The sequence below is a fragment of the Lactuca serriola genome, chromosome 9 (assembly GCF_051521515.1).
Source record: "Lactuca serriola cultivar US96UC23 chromosome 9, Lser_US96UC23_V15, whole genome shotgun sequence".
NCBI classification, from domain to species: Eukaryota; Viridiplantae; Streptophyta; class Magnoliopsida; order Asterales; family Asteraceae; genus Lactuca; species Lactuca serriola.
Window position 1 is genome coordinate 50,186,572 of NC_136416.1, and position 22,861 is coordinate 50,209,432.

Here is a 22,861-nt window from a genome sequence, read left to right on the forward strand (position 1 = left end):
TTCTTCTTCCTTATCTCATCAAGCTTTTTCTGCAGCAAAGCTTCCTCATCCTTTTCAGCCATCTTTTTGAGGACACAATCCTTTGCATAGTGGTTTTTCCCTCCACAGTAGTAACAACTTACTCCAGAATCACCGTCTGCCTTCGGTTCCTTCTTAGACTCTTCAACCTTCGGTTCATCTTTAACCTTTTCTGAACTATAACTCCCCTGCCAGTTTCGGTTTTTGTTGCTGGGGAATCTCTTCTTAATGAACCTCTTGGGGTTAGACACCATCATAGCATAATCCTCAGACGTGAGGTCATACTCCTCCAAGTTGAGGTCTTCGTCCTCCATCACAGCTTTACTTTTTTACAGGAGGGCCAGCGAACCTAGGCTTGAGACAACATTCTTCTCCTGCAACACAATCTTCTCCTGAGACTTGAGAATGCCCACCAGTTTCGCAAAGGAATATGATTTAAATTGCTCATGGGCTTTAACTGTAGACACCACTGCTCTCCACTCTGATCTTAGACCATTTAAAAACGTAACCTTCTGCTCAATAAGCTTCCTTTCGATGTCATGTTTGATCATCTTGTTGAGAAGATGATTAAAGCGATCGAACGTTTGGGTCACAGTTTCTTCGGCTCCTTGCCTGAATTCTCCAAACTCAGACAAGAGTAAGGTTTGGATAGAGTGTTCAAGATCCTCGTCTGTAGAGTATAATTCACGAAGCCTGTCCCAAATCTCCTTTGCCGTCGTGCATGAACTCACCAGTCTAAAAGTGTCGGACTGAAGTGCGAATCTGATCAATCTTAACGCCTTGATATTGCACTGAAATTTATCTTTTTCATCTTGCGCAATATCTCTAACATCTTTCAGAAGATCATTATACTCTTTTTGAGTTTTAATAATCCTTGAAGTTGCAGAATGAGAAAACGGTCCAAAAATAATTGCTTCCCAGATGAGGTATCCATTATCCTCAGATCCTATTACGTAATCTTCAAAGTGATGCGCCCATACTTCATAATCATGGGTGTACAGGATGGGAATCTTCGTGGTAGATCCAATGCTATTCGAAATATTGATGGGATTCGATTGCGACTCGTCCATAATGATCGAATAACCTATTTAAAGATCAGACTTGTAATAAATCAGATTAGGGCAAAACAATAAATATCAAGATACGCCAATAATGAGATGACGGCTCAATAAATATCAGTAATTGCGGAAAACCCTAATTGAAACCTTTTTCACAGAAAAGAAGTGTATCGTTTACACAACCTCCTGCTCTGATACCAGTTGATGAGATTAAAACTTAATCTTGAAGATCGATTAGATCTCAAACAGGTAAAATAAAGATTAAACAGCAAGAACATGAAAATAATAAACAACTCAAGAATGAATCAAACGTGTCGAATGATTATAAAACAACCCTCAGAAGAGCTCGATCAAGAACATCAACTGTAGAGGGTTAAAAGGTTTACAGGAACGATTAAGAAAATCAAAGCTGTCATAATTCTCTATCTTGTATTCTAGATCGTTAACCTAATATGCATGCAAGCATATTGTTATATAGTAAACCTAACAGGCTCACGGTTGGACAGGCCCAAACCGTAGTACAAAATAATTGAACAATTAACCGAGCCCAATGACGCAATATTAAACAAATCTGCAACCCAACAACCCTTTTACTTTAATTAATTAAATAATTAATTAATCCTCTCGCATGGGAAAAACACACACCACACCAATAACATTATGTAATCATGCTAGCGAATTATTATTATAGTTAATCCAAGGAATACCACATCTTTCAATCACACATCAAGTTATATCCACATAACATCAACTAGTAGTATGTAAAGAGATACACCTATCAATAAACAACTTCTAGCATTCATATCATAGTGTTATTCATGAATGACAAAACATAATTATAACATTCATATCATCACAATTAAACCATACAAATAGTCCTCACTTCTAGCCTCAACCTAACCCTCCTAAATTGCTCCAAGTGATTAATCTAAGAACTCTAGCATACACGGATTCCTAAATTCAGTTGCATCATCAATAAGTTTACATGTCCAGGTTATATTTAATACCTTTACATTTAGTGTATAACATCGCATAACATCAAATAAACAAGAACACAAGTATAGGTACATGCAAGATCCAGCCTAGTGCTTAATCCATACAAGAAATGACTCACCTCTAGTCCAAGTTTTGTGGAGCTATGAACAAAGGAAAATCACCTTCTCACAGGTACTCTAAATACCCTAAAAGAATACCCAAAGAACTGATAAAAAACAAGTCACAAAATAAAAACGATTCTGATAAGACGGATCTCATTCCGTGGACAAAGGGGCGTCACATTGCGAGCTTAGTGTCCATCGCGATTCTGGCCCGATCAATTTCCGCCATCACATCATGTAACTAGGATGTCCACATTATGATATAAAATAACCATTATGGTTTGACTAGTCAGTTCCACGTCATTACGACGTGACAAATGGATACTCACTGCGTGGCTAAGAATCAAACGTGATCCTAAATGTTCTAGGTCTCGATGTGGCAAGAGGAAATGACTCACCTCTTTCCACGTCGAGACCTAACATGAGACAAATGGATACTCACTTAAGCCCCCAAAAGTTACGACGTGATCTGTAACGACTGTAGTCCACACCAGGGCTTAAGTGAGTATCCATTTATTCTAGGTCTCGACGTGATCCTAAATATTCTAGCCCCCAAAAGTAAATTTAATCAATAGAAAAGTAACTTAACATGAGAATGTAACGAAACTAACCTCAAAGGCAATGTGGGAAAATTAGGGTCGTTACAGATCAACAATGAAATTCTAGAATATGAAGAAAGGCAAGATAAGTGTCAACGAGTATGTTGTATCTTTTATCGAGAAGATGAAGATAGTTCCTTATTTGGTTCCTACCGAACTCTCCAAGATAAACAAGTTTGCTAGTGGACTACCAACAAAGTTTGGTCCAACGGTGAAGCTAGCAACCACTCTGAAAGCAACCATCTGGGAAGCTAAGAATGTTGAGACCCAAATAAGAGAGAAGGGTCCGGAGAGAGCTGAGTTAGGAGAGAATATAAAGTTTGAAGGATCTTCAAGGTCCAAAAAGAAGAGCAGATTTTCTAAGACTGGTCCTAATGACAAGAATTTTGGGAGTAATAAAGAAGCGAAGTGGTGCGAGAGTGCAAGAAGAAGCACTTTGGGAATGTAACGAGGAAGTGACATGTTACAAATGTGGAAGGATTGGTCACTACTCTAATGAATATGCATTTAATAAGAGAGTGTGTTATGGATGTGGGGAGGATGGGCATATTTAAAAGGACTGCCCAAAGAAGAAAGAATAAAGAAGCTGCAATGTCGACTGTGCCAGCAAAGCCAAAGACAAGAACATTCCATATGACTCTGGAACATGCAAAGGACGAAGCATATGTCACTTCTGGTACATTTCTAGTAAATGATTTGTCTGTCAATATTTTGTTTGATTATAGAGCGAACTACTCCATTATTTATCGTAAATTTGGTAGAAGACTATAAATGCCTATAGATAGACTAACTAATGCCTTAATAGTCGAGGTTGCTAGTGGTAAGTTTGTACCTGTTAGCGGATGCATGAAGAACTTTGTCATTCACTTGAATGAGAATGAGTTCCACGAGGAAGTATTGCCCATTGAGTTAAACGGTTTCAACATAGTATTAGGAATAGATTGACTTAGTACGAACGATGTTGAGATTGTAACGTCCCAAAAGCCAAGGCTAAATTTTTCATTTTTAAAATAACATAACATGCATTTTTAGTAAAGTTACAACCATTTGTTCATAAACCATTATTCCGAAATCAGAGTTAAAGAAGACAATGTGGAAATTCGAATCATAAATTTGTTGATGTGTGTGTACACTCCTACCTTCACAATCCGATAAGTATCTATAAAATATTTAATCCACAACTATAAGCACAAAGTTAGTGAGTTCCCCAAATATCGCATACAACACATCACAACAATCAACTACAAGTTATCAGCAACCCTGGAGACTATAAGCGGTCCCAATGAGCTAACAACATGCCTTAGGGATTAACATCACACCGTAAGGGTTATCAACAACCATGTGGACTATTAGCATTCCCATAGACCCAGAACACTATAGGAGTTATCAGCAACTCGGTTCACATATAATAACAATCAACAAAATAAGACTCAGCTGGTCAACACGCATATACTACCACACGGGCAAGTATAGTGGGCAGACCCACCTTACAGTCTAGAAGATAACAATGATGATCACAGATCTAACATGTCACCTACGCAACAAATAGGGGACCAAGTCTCAATCTATATCTCAAAATATTCAATTTGACCTAAAGTCAAACTTGGTCAAAGTTAATTGTCAAAGATAGTTTAATTCTGTAATTGGACTCGATTGTGGTCCACACCAGAAACCTTTTGCGAGGTTGAGAGCTTCTACACAAAGAAAATGCTTGTATATTTATTTTCTTTTATGCAACTGAACTATATTAGTAAAGTGATTAAAATTCATTTTAAATCTTTTTGTTGAATACACCTAACTTGTTGGCATCATCAAGGTGAAATTTTAACATAGTCTATGTACACTAAGGTATTTCCTTAAATACACCTTAAGGGTCTAAGTACACTAAAATACACTAAAGTATTTCCCTTAAAACCACAAGCTCACAAGGTTGTATGCTTACATAATTACAACTTTAAAAGTTAACTAGCATACTTTAGATAATTGATGTATATATGCTACTATGTGCTAGCGATTTATATGTTATTATGTGCTAGCTGGTTGGTTGTATTTTCTTATTTTATATATATTAAAAATTTTGCATTTTTATTAATACATTAAGAGTAGTAATTGGTGACACTATACTAAAGAAAAGCCATAAGTTGTTTAAGGTAACATGAGTAGAACGGATGTTCACGATTTCAGTTATCGATTTTAAATTTATGAAATAATGGTATTACGTGAATAAAACAAAATTTACCAAAATATCAATAATTCATTACAACCGTGTCATAATGATTATATATGAAAATTTTAATAAATTTGTAGTATAAAAAAATAAAATAATTACCAAAATATTAACTATTGGAATGTATTACATGACAAAGTCAATTTCCCTTATTAATAAATAAACGAAAGTTTAATGTTTGATAATGTCTAATAACGATTTCTTTTTCGTGAAAGGGCCACCACGTGCAATGAACGTGGTTTTGCCTGGTTGACTAATCAATAAACTCAACCATGATTAAGTTTGATTCAATTACAAATACATACAACTTTCTTACTCCATTTATGTTAATTATAACTTTCTTAAAAAAAAAATACATACGTACAACTTTCTCCTTTCCTCGTGTGCCTTCAACTTTTTTTTTTTTAACTCTATAGGTTTTACGAAAATTATTTTTTTCTTTAAAGATAATTTCTATTCTAATAAATAAATAGTTTTAATGTTTTTTACAAGTGTTATTTTAATACAACTCCTCATTAATATTAGGTCATGTGTTATTTAGATATATTAGACAATTTATTTCAAAATTCAAATTTGCATTTTCAAATTACATGTTAAATTTAAAGTTATAATAACTTAAATTTTTTGATATATCTCTTAATCAATAATTTATTTAAAATAATTGATTAATAATTATAAATTTTTATTACAAAAGTTTAATTAATTTTATAACCGTGATTCTTACGGGTTATAAACTAGGTTACAGAAATATTTAATTGTATGATATCGACATTTAACTCATCTGGTCTAGTTGGCTCTTGCATAACGTACGTCTACAGTGTGTATATGTATTAATCAAAGAAAGTTATCTGTTTTTAAACAGTTACAATTTCAGTTATGTCTACTAGTCGTTCGATTAAAGGTAAAACACCATAGACCGGTTGATTAATAATCACATAGTCATATCCTTAGAGTTATATTAATTGTAACAATTATATTATATTTGTATATTTGGTTCCTTATAATTATATTACTCTATTATTGTATATTTATACTAGATCGTGTAAGACGTGAATGCTAGATAAATGTTTTGACCAAATATCAGCATACGCTATTAATGAGACAGCATGGCTGATTAAAAGGTCCCTATTTCAAGAACGCGTGGACCAGGTGGGCACGTGGCCTGTCTCTTTGTCGTTGGATTCAAAGGCCCATCTTCCCATTCAACGGCCTAATTTAGGAATTAGGAGCTCAGCAAATGGCAAATTATGGGCTACTCACAAAAATGCTAATACTCCGTATATTATAGAGCATATTTAATAATGTTAATGTAAAATAATTATATACTTAACTATCTAAATTTAATAAAATTTTAAAACTAGGTTGCAACCCATGTCGAATGAATTTTGTGTATGTACTTTATGTAAAACATGAATTACAGTAGATTATATTTGACTATTATAAATAGAAATACATTTTTGGTTTGTAAAAAGAATATATAATAAATAATAGTTTTTATTTGTTTTTAACATTTTATATGTATAATGTATGAAAACAAATGCATAAAAAATTATATATTTTTTTTTTAAATCTCAAAAAAACAAGTATAAAAACAAATATGAACAAAATGTAAACATAATATTGAAAAAACTAATCTGAAAAATACTGCATTATAAAATAAAATCTAAAAGAAGTAATGCTATAAAAAAACTATGTTTGAAAAATCGTACAAAGTTGTAATTTTTTTTTGGACAACATTTGCAACGGAAAGTAAAGACTAAATGAAAACTAGAAAAAAAAAAAAAAAAAAAAAGGGCCATACTTTGGTTAGGATCTAAAGCGGGTCGGATTTTGTGTTGAGTGAGCCAGTTTTTAAATCTACATTTTGTAGTTATAACTTGCAAATAATTTAAAATCATGTGAAGTCACCTTGGGTTATTTTTTTGTTAGATTAAATTACATAGTTTGCAAAATTAAGTAACTTCTTTTAATTATATATATATATATATATATATATATATATATATATATATATATATTTTAAAACTTATTTATAGAATAACCAAAAAATCTTAGCGACACAGCTTGTTGCCTGTTTGCCATCTCATTCATTTTATGATGACAATTAAAATATAGAAATGATTTTTATTAATATGCGGCCCATAATTTGACAAAGAATAACCAAAGATATAAAACAATTATGCTTTAAATCAACTAAGTTATATAATATTTAATTTAATTTAATTATAGAGTGAGTATTGCTTGTACAATGTACATTATGAAGTATGAACATGGAAATACGATTTTGTCAAACCTAACTTAGAAGCAACGTTTAACTTTAACGGCAGCCGTCCCGTCAGTAATGGCTACATGTCGCCAGCAACGCCACATGGCAATTCCTAATTGGTGCAATGTCATTATGACCTCATACACGCACTCAACGTTGAAACTGACACATAATTCCAAAAACAAATACATGAGTTTTAACCCCACCACCAAATAAAGCAAACTTATAGTTGTACGATACCCTCTTTTTTCGAAAAATTACATTTTTTTATTTTAAGTTATCCTAATTATATGATAATTTATTTCTTAATCGACAACTATCATAAAATATTAACAGATGAGTGTTGTAGGTGTTTGCCGTATTATCTTAAACAAACTTTTTTTTATACTAATATTCAAATATTTTTTTTACAGCTTTTTACATTTAATGGCATGATTAGACATCATGATAAAGTCATAAAATTCATTAAAATATATTATGATCAAAAATACTATTTTCTACGGTTAAAAATGTAATGTCGTCTCATCTCCAACAAATTATATTATATATAAAAAGAAAAAATTTAGTTTAATTTTTTATAGCTTATATACTTTTAAAAATATATTTATATTTATAATTCTTTTTTATAATAAATTTTCTCCACGTCTTTTTTTGTCACAATAACATGAGGTTAGTTGTATGCTTTAACAGAATATTTTTATTGTAAGATATGTGTTAATTAATTATTTTATTAAATATGTGATAGGCTTTTAAATAAACAAATATATTCAAACGTTTTAAATAAATTTAAAATATAAATATTATCTTATCTATATTTTTAATTAATAATGTTTAATATGTGACATAATATTTAAAGTAATAATAATTATACCTAAAATATAACTAGTCAATTAAATCCACTATAATATAGAATTTAAATTTGAAGAAATAAAACTACCATATGTAAAGTTCGAACTCATTTTAATGTAAACTAATAGTATAACACTAAATGTTATACTGAAAATAATTTTAGGATAAAATAAAATATTACAGTAAAATAATAATATTGAACTTGAAGTATTGTGGTTTAACAAAATTTTGAATCATGGTAAGACTATAAAATTTTGCAAATCTATCAATTTAGCTAGCAAAAAGGATCTAAATTAACATGATTTGAAAATTAAAAGTTTAAAATTTAGCATGGTTTGAATTTTATGGTCTAATTTAACATGTTTTAAATTGAGAAATTTTATATGTACTCTCAAATTGCTTCGTGTTTCATCATTGTGAGTGAAATAATATGTATATCTCATGATTTCATAATTTATGTGAGTAAGGAAGGTCTGTCTAATAGTACCTTTTAAATTAATGGTCTAACTTAGTTTTATTCTACTTATAAACATCAAGAAATGAGATAAATATCTCAATAGCTAAATCAATCTTTACAATCAAATGAATTTTAGCCCACCCGTATCAATTGCTAATCTATTTTTGAAATTAAAGGTTCAAGTCTTGTCTGAAACATATATAAATTTAAAAATAGTTTATCAGTAAATTAGATTTACCGTTGAAAAAATCATTATATATCTTTACAAAAAGTTTAGATCCAAATTTAACATGATTTAAAAGTTTCAAAAACTAAATAGTGACACACTCAATACTTCCATTGCTATTTTTGTCAATTAATCCTATAAAAAAAACCCAAATAAAAAATGTAACGTTTGTTTTACATGAAAAAGTATTTATTTATTTTTGAGATGAGAAAGAAAGTAACCCTGGTTAGAAAGGTGGGTTGGTGTTGGGTTAAACGAAGTGGGTTTCACCCTATAAAACACACCCACTCCTCCAACCCCAATCTTCATCCCAAAAACACAAAAGGTGAGGCTGAGAGTCTTCTTTTCTCACACATACACACACTCAATCACACTTTCAAGATTTCTTCACTTTCTTGTTTTGAGTTCTTCAATTTTAATTACAATTCCCCCCCTTCTGTAACTCCCCGCTTCTGTTCATCCCTTTCTGCAAATCATCTGTCTTTCAAAACTGAAAAAATAATATTGATTTGGGTTTGTTTTTGTTTAATCTTTTCAACGATTTTTTGAGCAAAAAACAAACTTGATTTAAATTCTATTTTCTACGAGTCAGAGAGTCAGGTGTTTTTCAGAATAGAGATCCAGCTTTTTTCATTTGGGTTCTATTTCTAATTTTCTGTAAATCTTGATTTTTTTTTTTCACATCAAAATCATACCTTTTTAGGGTTTATTTTAGTCCCTTGAGGTTGGTTTTATTTTAGATTTTATTAAGTATTTCGAAGAAAAAAGGGTTTAATTATTATTTGAAAACCCTTGATTTTCCTGGTTTTTTTCGTGGGAAAATCTTGAATTTATTTTTCTTCAATTAATTGATTCAAAAATTAAAAAAAAAAAATTAAGAATGGCTTCTGCTACAATGGAGTTTTGGAATGTTAATGATTTCCAGCAGTCAACCGGTGAGCTCATGGATGCACTTGGGCCTTTCTTCAAGTCAAATTACGATAGTACCCTTGCTTTCTCTTCTCCTTCTACTTCTTACCCCTACCCTTCTTCGTCTTTCTCTTCTTCTCCTTCTTCTTCTTCTTCTCCTACCCAACAAGAATCTGGATTTTACCCAGATGGGTACACCCACGGATTCTCGACCCAAGATCCGTTTGGTTATGACCAATCCGTTTCCTCTTTCGGATTGAACCAGCTGACTCCATCTCAGATCCATCAGATCCAAACCCAGATCAACTTACCTACCTACAACAATTACTTGGCTCCGAAACCCGTACCCATGAAGCAATCCGTATCACCTCCGAAACCCACGAAGCTTTACAGAGGTGTGAGACAAAGGCACTGGGGAAAATGGGTCGCAGAGATCCGTTTACCCAAGAACCGGACCCGGCTTTGGTTGGGTACATTTGATGCAGCTGAGGAAGCCGCTCTGGCTTACGATATTGCAGCTTACAAGCTGCGTGGTGACTACGCGAGGCTTAACTTTCCTCACCTGCGTCATAACGGAACTCACATCGGTGGCGAGTTCGGCGACTACAAGCCGCTTCACTCCTCCGTCGACGCCAAGCTGCAAGCGATCTGCCAGACGCTAGCGGAGGGGAAAAGCATCGACGGTGGTAAGAAGAAAGGTTCAAAGCGGTCAACGGTTGCAAAACCACGGACTGTGGTGGAGCAGCCGGAGGTCGTGAAGGTTGAAGGATCGGAGAGTGAGGTATCCGGCGGGTCTTCGCCGTCGTCGGATCTGTCGTTCCCGGAATTCACCGAGGAGGAGAGCGCGTGGTGTGGATCGGATAATTTCTTGTTGGAAAAATACCCGTCGTATGAGATCGATTGGGGTTCTATCTAGTGTACTCGTTATTTTATGTAGTTAAGTTACGACTGCCACTAATTATTTCAAGTGGTAGTGTTTCTGAGGGGTATATTTGTAATTTTGTAGTGTCTATGAGGGCTAGTTTGTAAATTTAGAAAGGGGAGCTACTGCAATGGAGTTTTTGACAATTGCAGAGCCCACCACTTTTATGTAGTTGGGGTAGTTGGTAATTTCATTTTATTTTATTATGTATTTTGTTTGCAGTTTAATATAATATGTTCCTTAACTTCTCATTATTATTTTGAGATCTTAAGAAAGCAAAGAGTAAATTAGTTTTGTTGTATCATGTGGTATATATTAATATGCGTTTTAATCTGAATTTTGAGTTTTTTGCAACATTTTGTCAAATTTTGAATTTTTGACTTTGTTACGTAGTTTTTCATAAGTTGCATTCGAGGTCTTTGAGATTGTGAGATTGTGACGGTCATCGTTTACTTCGCTCCGTTAATACATAATCACAAAGATGGCCATGTTCTGGTCATTTTCAATATATTTATTTCAATTAATGAAATGTGGGCCCTAATCATACCTAACCAAGCTACATTCTCACGCAAACCACCATAACTTGTACACCATTGCCGACACCACACAACAAACGCTAACAACCGTTGCCGCCACCATTCACCACCACAACATCGGCTATAACTCCAAAACATAGAAAAGAACTTGGAAAATATCCCCTAAAACATTTGAAAAAAAAATCCCACCATTCAAACCTAAATCCTTTTATAAACATTCTGATGACTTTATTAAGTTACAACAAAATGCGATGCGAAAAATTACTTAACAATTAAGGAGAGGACATATGCAACCTAATATCAACCATGTCATGTTATAAACATGCATACTATGCTTTATAATGGTCATTTTTTGTGAACTGAATATTAATCCAATGATACTCATTTCATAATTCTAAATTCTTAACTTTATTTAATTTGTAGTGAAATTTCATCTTTACTTGCCTTGACCTTCTATGATGCCGAGGTTCTAAAGTCACAGAGAACGAGCATTCAATATTACAGAATGTTCCACCAGAACTTGTTGCTTGAAACAATTTCATGGTTATGAAGTCTCAAATTCAAGGTACACTCCTTGAACACTTTTTTTGCATTAATGTTTACAACTCACATGCAAATTCTACAATCGTCTCCCGTTATGAAAACATTTCAATTTTTCAATATGACCATCAATTCTGACAAAAAATCATCTCAATCCAAAACGTGTCACTAAGGTCATTTCCAAATAATGCTATACTTCTAACTGTCCACAAGTAACCAATTTTCGATAAAACCTCAAAACGTTATTGACAGTTGTTTAACAACTTTAGTCACATGAAATTCTAATCATTTTCACACAATGCCAAAAGCATTTGAAAATTAGAATAACCGAATATTATAACATATGGTAATCGACCGTATATTCGAAGCATATGTGGCTCGATTAATTATGTCCTTCATAAGGATTTGATACATGTTCAATCTCTTGCTATAATATTTCCATATATAGAATATCCAATGTTGAAACATTTCAACATGCTATTCATATATTTCTTAGACTAAGTTCTATTAAACTACACAATCTAAAACTTTAGATTCAAAACGAAGTATAAATGCCTTCTCCTTAAAGTCCACTATAGCGAAACAGTTCCCAACTTTTGCAACTTGCAAATTAGACACATTGTTCCCTATGAATAGTATTGTTAGCATGCAATGTCATCATAACAATTATGCTCGCACTAGTTTTGACATGTACTCAGAGTACTCAGAAATCAACTTGACTTCTATAAATCAATATCTTTTAACTTTCTCATGGAAGTGTAGATTCTTATTTCATGATGCTTCGTCAAGCCTCGATTTAGGCTTCTTAAGCTTATGCACTTTATTTAGATAGTTTATGTGTTTAAACCCTTTCAAGACGTGATAAACATATCTCCTGAAAGTTTAAACAATTCCTTATGAAGAACCCTAAATCCTAAAGTAACACAACCAATATCCATATTGATAAGATCTTTAAAATCCATCAGCGAAAGTGTTTCCTCATAATCATTCTCATAAATTAGAGCGAAACCTTTGCCACCTAGATTTGATGGTGCATACATTTCCATCCCTATGAATCTATCATTTCCAACACATAGTCATAAGACAAGGTTTAGGACAAACTAAATTCAAATTTAGTTTTCCTTCATGGACTGAATTTCGCTATTAAATTTCTTGCCTTCTAGCAGCACAAGAGCCCACTAGTGCTTCAATGTTGTTAGCAGCTCACCTATATTGATCAGTGTATTTTCACTAACCAACATGTTTTGCTTTTAAAGTTAAATGAAGAACATAGAACTCATAAGCATTGCCAACTCAACTGGAAGTGCAAAAAAATATGTCAATTAAAACACAACATGTTATCAACATCAGGTCGTGTGCTACTGATAACTAAAAGGATCATTTCTAGTTGACTCTTGCAAGATAAAGATCAACATGACTCCCAATAACTTCTTGACATATGAGTTTTCTCTTAAGAAACATTCCTTGACGAGCTAAAACAAATATTAAAAAGTTTGTGCGGTTTTCTGACAAGAAAACACTTCATAGAATAGGACTCAGTTTATCTTTTGTTTCTCGATCAATGAAAACATCACAACTCCAATTCTAAATGTGCAGTCATAAGACATGAGGCCTAGCTCCTAAGCAATAAGCTTTATACCTTAATCCATACATCACATAATTCATAAGCTATAAGCCTTGAGCCTTGAGACATAACCCATAAGGCTTAAGCCTTAAGCCCTAACTCATAATCCACATGTTATAGGCCATAAGCCATTAGCCATAATCCCCAAGCCTTAAGACTGAAGCCTTAAAGGCTTAAACCCTAAACCTTAAGTTATAAATTATAAGCTATAAGCATTAAGCATTTAACCATAATCCATAAACCCTCAAGCCTAAACTATACCCATAAGTCATAAGTTATTAGTCATAGCCATGAACCCTAGCTCATAAGCAATAAGTCTTATGCCTTAAGTCATACATCATATTATTTATAAGCTATTAGCCTTGAGCCTTGATCCATAACCTATAAGGCCTATGCCTTGATCCCTAACTCATATTCCACAATTCATAGTCTATAAGCCATTAGCAATAATTCCCAATCCTTAAGACTTGAGCTTTAAGCCTTAAACCTTAAGCTGTAAATTATAAGCTATAAGCATTAAGCATTGAACCATAACCCATAAACCCTCAAGCCTAAACTATAACCATTCAACACTAAACCATAAGCTTAAGTTGAAAGCCTAAATCATTAAGCCCTAATTATTGAGCCCTAAGTCGTAAGCCTCAAGTCATTAGCCATATAACATATCACACATACAACTACACCCACACAAATAACACCCACCCATAAATATTAAGTGCCACCTCTACACCATACATCCACCCTTATCTCGTCACTATAACCAACCACCCCTACATCGCATCCTCACTTATAAACCCACACCCGTAAATTATTCCCTATGTTAAATAAACTTAGTACCTTCCTTGTCATTTTAACCACATTAAATTTCCCTCTATACCCCTCCTTACCAAATTCTAATTTCATAATGTATCTCTTCGGGTAACATATGTATGCATATCTATTTGGATCAATGTTTTGAAAACCTAAATCTATTCGGATTCACTTGATTGGATCCGATCAAACCGATCCATCCAAACTAACACCCCTACATAGAACAACCTAATTGACAATCCCATATTGTTTGACCTTTCCATCACATAACATCACTATTGCTTGACCCGGTCTACTTCTCAGGTTGTGCAAGTTATTTTGTTTTTATATAGGTTTGTTTTTATCATGTATGCTATTTTCTTCATTTCAGCTTGTACAGACTCGAGAGTAAGGAGACGAGGATACTGACAGAATAAAGGGATTGGGGTGGTATTTCTCTATTGACTATAACTTCAACAACAAAGGAAAAATTATCATTTATTTATTTTGCACATGAATGTTAATTTGGTAATTAATTTTCATTCCCCCTTCAATCCAATCATGGCTTGTAAATTAGAATTTACGTGATAATCATACCTTAGGAGCCTAGATCTACAGTTCGGAGCTTTGGTTTCACGAAAAAGCAGCAGTATGAGAAACGGAATGAAGGGAATCGATGAGTCGCATGGTCAACTCGATGAGTCCGATGAAGATTGGCTGTTGTTAGTTTCTATATGGACTCGACGAGTTGTCTGGAAACTCAGCGAGTCAACTAGGGTTTTCGCGATTTCTCGAGTTCTGGAAGGACTCGAAGAGTCGGTGAGTTGCACTCGACGATTTGGGTTAACATGGACTGTTGACCTTGACCGTTGACTTTGACTTTGACTAAGGGTTGACCAGTTTGACTTTTGGGGGTATTTTAGTAAATTGGGAGTTTATGGAAGTGGTTCTATGGTGAATATAAGTGGTGGTGTTTCTTGGCTGTGATTCGAGAGTTTGACTTTATCACTACAGTTCGACATTTATTAGGTGAGTTATCCTCAGTATACTAAGGGATCTAAGGTACCAAGGCCGGCCCATTGGATTGATATCCTAGTAGTTATTGATATGCATTTTTTATTGAATTGATTTATGTATATTTCGATACATCAAAATCGATACATCTAAAAGATCCCCAAAATAGTTTTTTTATACTTGTTTCATTTATGTATGCTTTGACTCGAATGAATGTTCTGAAGAAACCTCAATTAAGTTATGTTATGGAAAAAGAGCATTCTTGCGTTTTTGCCTTCCTGCTGAGAAAGCATTCCAGCTCATTTCTTAAAATACTTCAATTGGTACACGCAAGAAATAGGCCAATTCAATAGCTTTTTGTTCCATTTCCCATGGAGTAAAATACTCATCAGTACGAGTCAATGGAATGGCTCCCTGGCCTCTGATATCCATATAAAGGACACGACGAGCATAAATACCTTCTTTCACTTCTATTCTGACAGACTGAATATCTTTTATAAGAAATTGGAGGAAGACCCGACGATTTTTTCCAAGAAATCCCCAACGAAAGATACACATTATTCCGTCTTTTCTATCAAATCGATCATAACCACTACCTACATTCCACGATATTGTGCACGATAAATAGGCGCTAATAAAAAGACCCGCGATTCCGTAGAAAGACATGCCAATTCCTTGTGGAAAAAAACTATTTCCTAAGACGGAAATAAAGATATCAAATTTCTACCAAGATAACTCGAGGTTCCAACCAACAAGAATCCTAATGAACCTAAAAAAAGGATAACAGCCTAGCAGAAATTACTTGTTTTTCGAGCCCCCGTTATAGGTTCTATCCATATATGTTCTGATCGACAACTCATACTTGATCCAGTTGATTTTTTTTTGGAATTGAGAGAATACCCCAAATGAATTTGACTTTAGTCCTTTTTTTTCCGAAGTAACTCGCATCAACTAGCACTAGTTTGATGTGATCCTTTAGGAGTAATTCATTAAATTCATTACATCTAAACTAATAACATACCCTTCGTACGATCTCACTAAAGATAGCCAAATAGATATAGATAGACCAACTTTATAGTTCAACTATCCGTCAATTCGGGTCTATTTGAAAATAGCTAGAATCCATTGATCCCTATAACATTTTCTGGAGACATAAGAGTTTTTCGGCGGAAGCCGCTTATACCATATTTTGCTAAATAGATATCTGTGTTATGATACAAGCGTCAGTTTTGAAAAAAAAAATAGATGAGATTTTGTGCCATCGGCTCTAAACAATCTTGTTTTTTTGAACATGAAGAAATAAAGAAGCCATTGCGATTGCAAGAAATACTAGGCCTACTAAAGGCACCAAAACAGAGGGAAAGTTAAGAGTTGTCATAGAATGGCTACCTCGATTTACTATTTGTACCTGTTATTACTATTTATATTTTATATTTATAATATAAAGATATCTTATTATATATAAAGATATCTTATTATAATTTGATAATTCTAAATTGGCATTATTATTATTACTTAATAGCTATTAAGTATAAATATAAGTATCTATCTAAGTAAGTATATAATGTAGTTTTTGATATTGTATGATTATCTGTACGAACATTATCTGTTACACGTCAACATGTTCTGTGGGTAGGGTAGAGGTTGCACTGCTCCGTGCAGTGACCAAAAAACCCTGGAATATGTCAGATATGAGCTAAGTGCCAGGGGAGGGCATGCCAGACTCATACTAAGGAGTCCTAAGCATTCTAGATCTGAGATGAGGGCCAGGAGAGCATAACAGACTTGCACTGAGGGCTAATCATTTCGTTACAGTACTAGGACTGAAGGAGCAAGCCATATATGAGACGTGGGCTTGTAAGGCAAGCTAGACTCATACTGTGGGCTCATGGGTATTCCAGTCTATAGAGATGTGGACCCATTATATGTTGTTATTATGTGTACTATTCGTTATGTATCGGTGTTTTGGGGGAACTCACTAAGCTTTGGGCTTACAGTTTCAGTTTTGGTTTTAAGTACTTCGGATGATCGCGAGAAGGCGAAGGCATGATCGTACAACTCCTTACATTTTATGATTTTCATTTCTGGGATACTCTGACATAAACTATTTTGAAAACACTTTGTAATTATTAAAGGTTCTAATTGGTTGAAAAAGTTTTAAATTGGCTTGATTTTTATGGGTGTTACATGTTTATCAGTTACGAAAGTTTTTGGTTGATGATACGGCGGTGGTACCACTATATGACATTCAGGTCAATGAGTGACTAAACTACATTGAGAGACCGATAGCAATTTTTGATCGGAAAACAAAGGCCTTGCAGAACAAGGTAGTACCATTTGTCAAGGTCCAGTGGAAGCATCAGAACAGATCCGACTTGACTTGGGAACCAGAGTCTGAGATGAGGGAGCATTATCTGGAGTTGTTTACATCGGTAGACTTCGAGAACAGATCCGACTTGACTGGAAAGTTACGTTCGAATCTTGGTAACTTTCAATTTCTACCCTTATTTTTGTAACCTTTACAACTTTGGCCCTTAAGTTGGGCGTACCTGGAAGGTATGCTGGGCGTAAGGATCATTAGGCGAACGACATCGTTTTGGGGAGTATGATGGGCGTACTCTGAGTATGTTGGGCATACTCTGAGTACGCTGGGCATACTCTATCTGTACATAAACCTTAATCTTTATGGTTTGGACCATATATTGAACCTTAAGCCCTATTCCCCCATCCCATCTCCAATCTCAATCACGAGACACATCCCCTTTTGGAAAAGCTAGCCCTATTGTTGCATTTTGAAGTTAAAAGTGTGTTTTTGTGTATTTCAAAGGAATAAGAAGGTGGTGGTGAAGCTTGGAATCTAGAAGCAATCTTGGATCTGGAAGTCTTGCATTATTCTCAATCTCCAGAGGGTATAAAGTTCATACCGTGGTGATTAACTTAATAGATCTTGGTTGTATGATGATATTATGAGCTTTTGTCTCCAAGCTATGACCCTCTTGTGCATGGCAAGCTATAGAATGTATGGGTTGTACTTTTGGACGTTTTACCATGTCTAGAGTCATAAAAATGTGATCTTGGCCTCTTGGTTTCCCTCATGCAAGTTATTAATAGATTTAGTGGTTAAGAATAGTTAGGGTTTTGTTGTTGGGTTCGACTTAGGCATGTAAAATCATAAAATTTGGAAACTTTATGGTTTGGAGTGTCATTTGGGACTAGATCTGAGACTTGGACAAAGTGACTTGTCCATTAAAATTGACTTTGTTAAGTCGTTGCGTATGCTGGGCGTACCTGGACGTACGTTGAGCATACACTGCATGAGGTCCAATTTAGATTGTGTGTATTTCGGGCGTATGTGTCGAGTACGTTGAGCATACTCGGTCTGCATTGACCAGCTTGACCATTGTCGTTGAATTTTTGACCAAGTTTGACTTTGGGGATTTTTGGAGTATTTTTAATTATCAGTATGTAATTGGGTCCCGATTTATTTTTTAGGCGAGCGGTAGAGCTGGTGTGAGTAGCAGAGATCTATGGAGTTATCCTTTTGATTGTGAGGTGAGTTCTCTCGATACGCCAATAGGTCTAAGGCACCAAGGCCGACTGATTTATTATGTTTATGTATCGCAAGATGTAGGTATGCTATGATTGTTCTATGTGTGTTTATTTGTATATATGTGCCGATATATGCATGATTGGGTTGAGACCGCGTTCCAACAAACCCGATGTGGTTGGGTTGAGACTGGAGTTCAACAAACTCGGTATGGTAAGGTTGAGGGCACATGCCAACAAACCTGGATTGTTGGGTTGAGGCCACGTCCCAACAAACCCGATTTGATTGGGTTAGGGTCAAGGACCAACAAACCATGTATGCATGTTTGTTTTTTATCTGCACTTGTTTGTGGTGTGGGGTATTTTGAGAAGCTCACTAAGCTTTGGCTTACAGTTTCGATTTCAATGTTTTAGGTACTTCTGATGAGCGGAGAAAAGTGAAGGTGTGATTATATACATCATCTCACCATTCATGTTGATTGATACTTTGATTCGATACTTAGACTTACTATGATTTGTGAACAATGTTTTGGAAACTTATGGATTTATGAAATTGTGTTTAAAAAAATAAATGAAAATTTTACTCTGAGTATTGGGATGTTACATATTAATTCTGATTAATAATTAATTAATCCTAAATGATTTCATATTAATTTATTAATCATATAAATTAACAAATAAATTATTTTAACGATTGATCTCATATTAATTTATTGACCACATAATAAATTAACAAATCGACTATCTATTTCTGATTAATATATTAATCATATAATATGTTAACAAACCACTGCCTTGTAACTGCAAATTAGTTTATTTTTTAACGCCAGGATCTTCAAGGTACGTTCTAATTTATTTTGTGCATTGTAAGACCACGACGTGACGATATTTGGTTCGGCCACGCATCGTTTAGAACACCCACGATGTGGTTGTATATGGCCACGATGTGGGGACTATTTTGCGCCTAAACCCTAATTTCAGGTTTGGTGCCCGATTTAATGGCACTAAAATCTTGGGTTGCGTCATTTGGCATACTCCATTCCTAGAGAAAACGCCCCATCCAAACCTTAGCCCTATTATTGACTTTGAGAGCTTCTTGGTGTCTCTTTTAGCTTATTATTGAAGACGAAGGCCCTTTTGGTGTAGTGGTTCTACAAGAAAGTTTATTCCTCATTATCTTTTATTGTTTGCGGACCTTTGTAAGTCCTCAAGTTCCCACCATTCTATTTCAAGCATGCTAGATCTAAGTTTTTGTCCATATTTGTTCATGTTGTGTTGAGTGGAATGCATGGAGTCCATAAAGTTGGCAAATTTCTAGATTATAAGTTCCCTTTGCCATCATATGTTGTAGATATGGAGTTTGATGCTATCTTGAGTTCTATGCATGAGGTTTTTTAGTGATATATCTTCATTTTGGCCTACATTGAGATCTAGACTTGTATTGGGCATACATGTCTGAAAAAAACATTGATCTTTGGAATGCATTAGGCCTTAGGAAGGGTTCTGGAAGGTTGGAAGGAAAAGGATTAACATATTAAGTACTAAATTTGTTAGGTTATTGAAACCTAGTTCCCACGATGTGGTGTTGGGTTCCACGACTTGGTGATTGGGAAAGCCCGACTATTTTTTTTGTGGAGTGCTCACAACGTGGAACAAACAGGCCATGACATGGTGATCTGTCCAGATGGCATGGACCAATGACTTTTTGACCAAGGTTGACTTTTGGTTAACTATGAGGGTTTTGGTTTTTATGAGGGGTAAAATAGTCTTTTGCCCAATTTGTGGATTAGACTCGGTTTTGGACTAGTTGAGTTTGTATAATTACCTTAATTGCTAATTAGGATTATTTGGTGCGATTAATCGTGAAGTCTAGTTCCAGCAGTTCGGGTGTGAGCTCTATCAGTCATCTATACGAAGTGAATCTCCTCACTATACTTACCTATGTGGTAGAATATATGTGTTGACCAGCTGGTTCTATTTTCTATGATTGTGATATGTGTTACTATATGTGTTGAGACTTCAGGTAGTCTCTAGGATTGGTGATAAACCACAAGACGTGCGGTGTTCCCACTGAGACTTCGAGTAGTCTCCAGGGTGGCTAATAACCCATACTAATTTATTTGTGATGTGTTGTATGTGATACTTTAGGGAACTTAGTAAGCTTTGTGCTTACAGTTGTTGATTAAATGTGTTTCAGGTACTTCTGATGATCGCAAGAAGGCAAAGACTTGATTGTACACATTCGCCCGCAGTTTAATATTCGGATATTTTGGGACAATCTGATATTTTGATGATGATTTGTATTTGACACTTGTGATTTTCTTAGGATGGTCTTTTATAAATAATGATTTATGTGAATTTTTAAAATGAAAATTTTGGTTGAAAATCTAAATGTTACAAATTGGTATTAGAGCCCTGTTTGAGAGATTTGGATGAACACTTGTGGGATTCCAAACTCAAACTAAGGATCTGAGAGTTTTTATAAAAACTTTTCAAAAAGAAACAAAAAATTTCAAAGGTGAAATCCGGATAAAGCAGTGTGTACAATTTGCTAGAGCTTGAGCGGTGATTTTCGCTAAATATCTATACTTATTTTATGTGTAGTGTCAAGCTATTATCTTATGAGTTAATAGAATTGCATGCTAGTTGATAGGCTAAGGATCCCTCATGAAGTGTGTGTTAGGGTTGCTTGATTTGTGATTCCTTTAGCCTAGGAGGTTATATAAGATTGAACCTATCCTTGCTATTTGTTGTTTGTATGCTGAATGATTGTACATGGATAAGATTCTATAGCCTTAGAAAGCTTGATTTAGCCTTTCTTCATGTTCCTTGTTTGGTTGTGGACTTGAGGTAGAATCATTTATTCGTCTGTCTATCGAATCTTGTTTTGTGTGCGATTGGCATATGCAAAGTAAATGGCAAGAATAACGGAGATCTTTGTGAGGCACAACGGTGTTGAGAAGTAGTCTAGGATGAGTGCCTAGATGATTAGTGGTGGTTCTAAGGAACCTGCATGGTAAGTGTATAAATATTCTTGAGGAATAGAGTTCTTGTGACTTAGGGTCTTGAGAGGACGACGTGAGGCAAATACATATTGGTTTGGAAGGTAGTATTGGGCCCATGCTACTGAAAGCATCGGATCCGTACACGACTCAGGAAGAAATCTTAGGGTACTAAGGAACTTACAAGAATATGTAAGTGTTTATGTATGTGAATTATCCTTGTTCTGATTTTTTTCTTGTATGTTTTAGTATAGTGGTTACCCGAGGTTCAGGGTCCAACGACCCTGAGAGGCCGAGTGCCAGTGATGATGAGATCCATAGGATCATTGCTGCTGAGGTGGTTGTGGAGATCAGAGAGGCCATACCAGAGATCAGTGTTCTAAAAGGCGCGCCATGGCGTGAGGCGCGGCGTCACCGTTACGAAAAGCTTCATAACGTTGCTGTTAGGCGTCGCGTGTGGCAAGGCGTGATATGGCGTGACATGGCGCGTTATGGCATGTTATGACGCGTGTTTTTTCGTTTGAGACACGTTTTTTTGCTCTTTTTTATACCTTTTCTAATCGGACATACAAGTATTTTGTTTTTTATTAACTTTCTGTTATTAGTTGTTGATATAACACTTCTAAAAACTAGATATATTTGATATAAATTTATATTTATGCGGTAATATAATTATAAATTAATACAAAATCGCCGCCTTACATCACGCCTTGAAAAACGTCATGGCTCGCCATAACTCGTTAAGCTTGAGGCTTGGCCTTGCCGTCACGCCACGCCTCACGCCTTTTAGAACCTTGCCAGAGATGTTCGGGTCTATTAAGACCATGCTAATCGAGACTTTCGACCAGCGCAATGCCGCCGTCACTGAGGTTGTTGTTGTCACAACCACCACAAATGTTGTTGCTGCAAGATCGCAGGGGGGGTTGATTTATTGTGGTGCCGAGAGTTCAATAACACGAATCCACTAGAGTTTGATGTGTCCAAGGATCCGATTGTTGTGATAAGATGCATTTATGATGTTAAGGGTTTCTTCTACACTTGCTCCTGTCCGGAGAATCTGAAGGTTTACTTTGCGCTAAACCTACTTCTCTTGGGAGTGAAGGATTGGTGGAAGTTTGTGGCAGTTGATTATTCTCTGGCAGAGAATTCCACAGTGACTTGGGAGAGATAAGCTGTTCAGAT

The 22,861-nt window shown here is 34.9% G+C and overlaps 1 protein-coding gene across 1 annotated transcript; it reads left to right on the plus strand.

Annotated features, from left to right (window-relative positions):
- Positions 1-9,086: 9,086 nt before the first annotated feature.
- LOC145072249 (ethylene-responsive transcription factor RAP2-4-like) lies at positions 9,087-10,882 on the plus strand. Its single transcript, XM_079018647.1, has one exon. It carries the CDS (start codon positions 9,678-9,680, stop codon positions 10,620-10,622), a length of 945 nt encoding a protein of 314 aa, XP_078874773.1. The 5' UTR covers positions 9,087-9,677; the 3' UTR covers positions 10,623-10,882.
- Positions 10,883-22,861: the final 11,979 nt, after the last annotated feature.

Excerpts from the sequence above, each read along its gene's own strand:
- LOC145072249 (XM_079018647.1), top strand. The coding sequence starts at position 9,678 with ATGGCTTCTGCTACAATGGAGTTTTGGAATGTTAATGATTTCCAGCAG.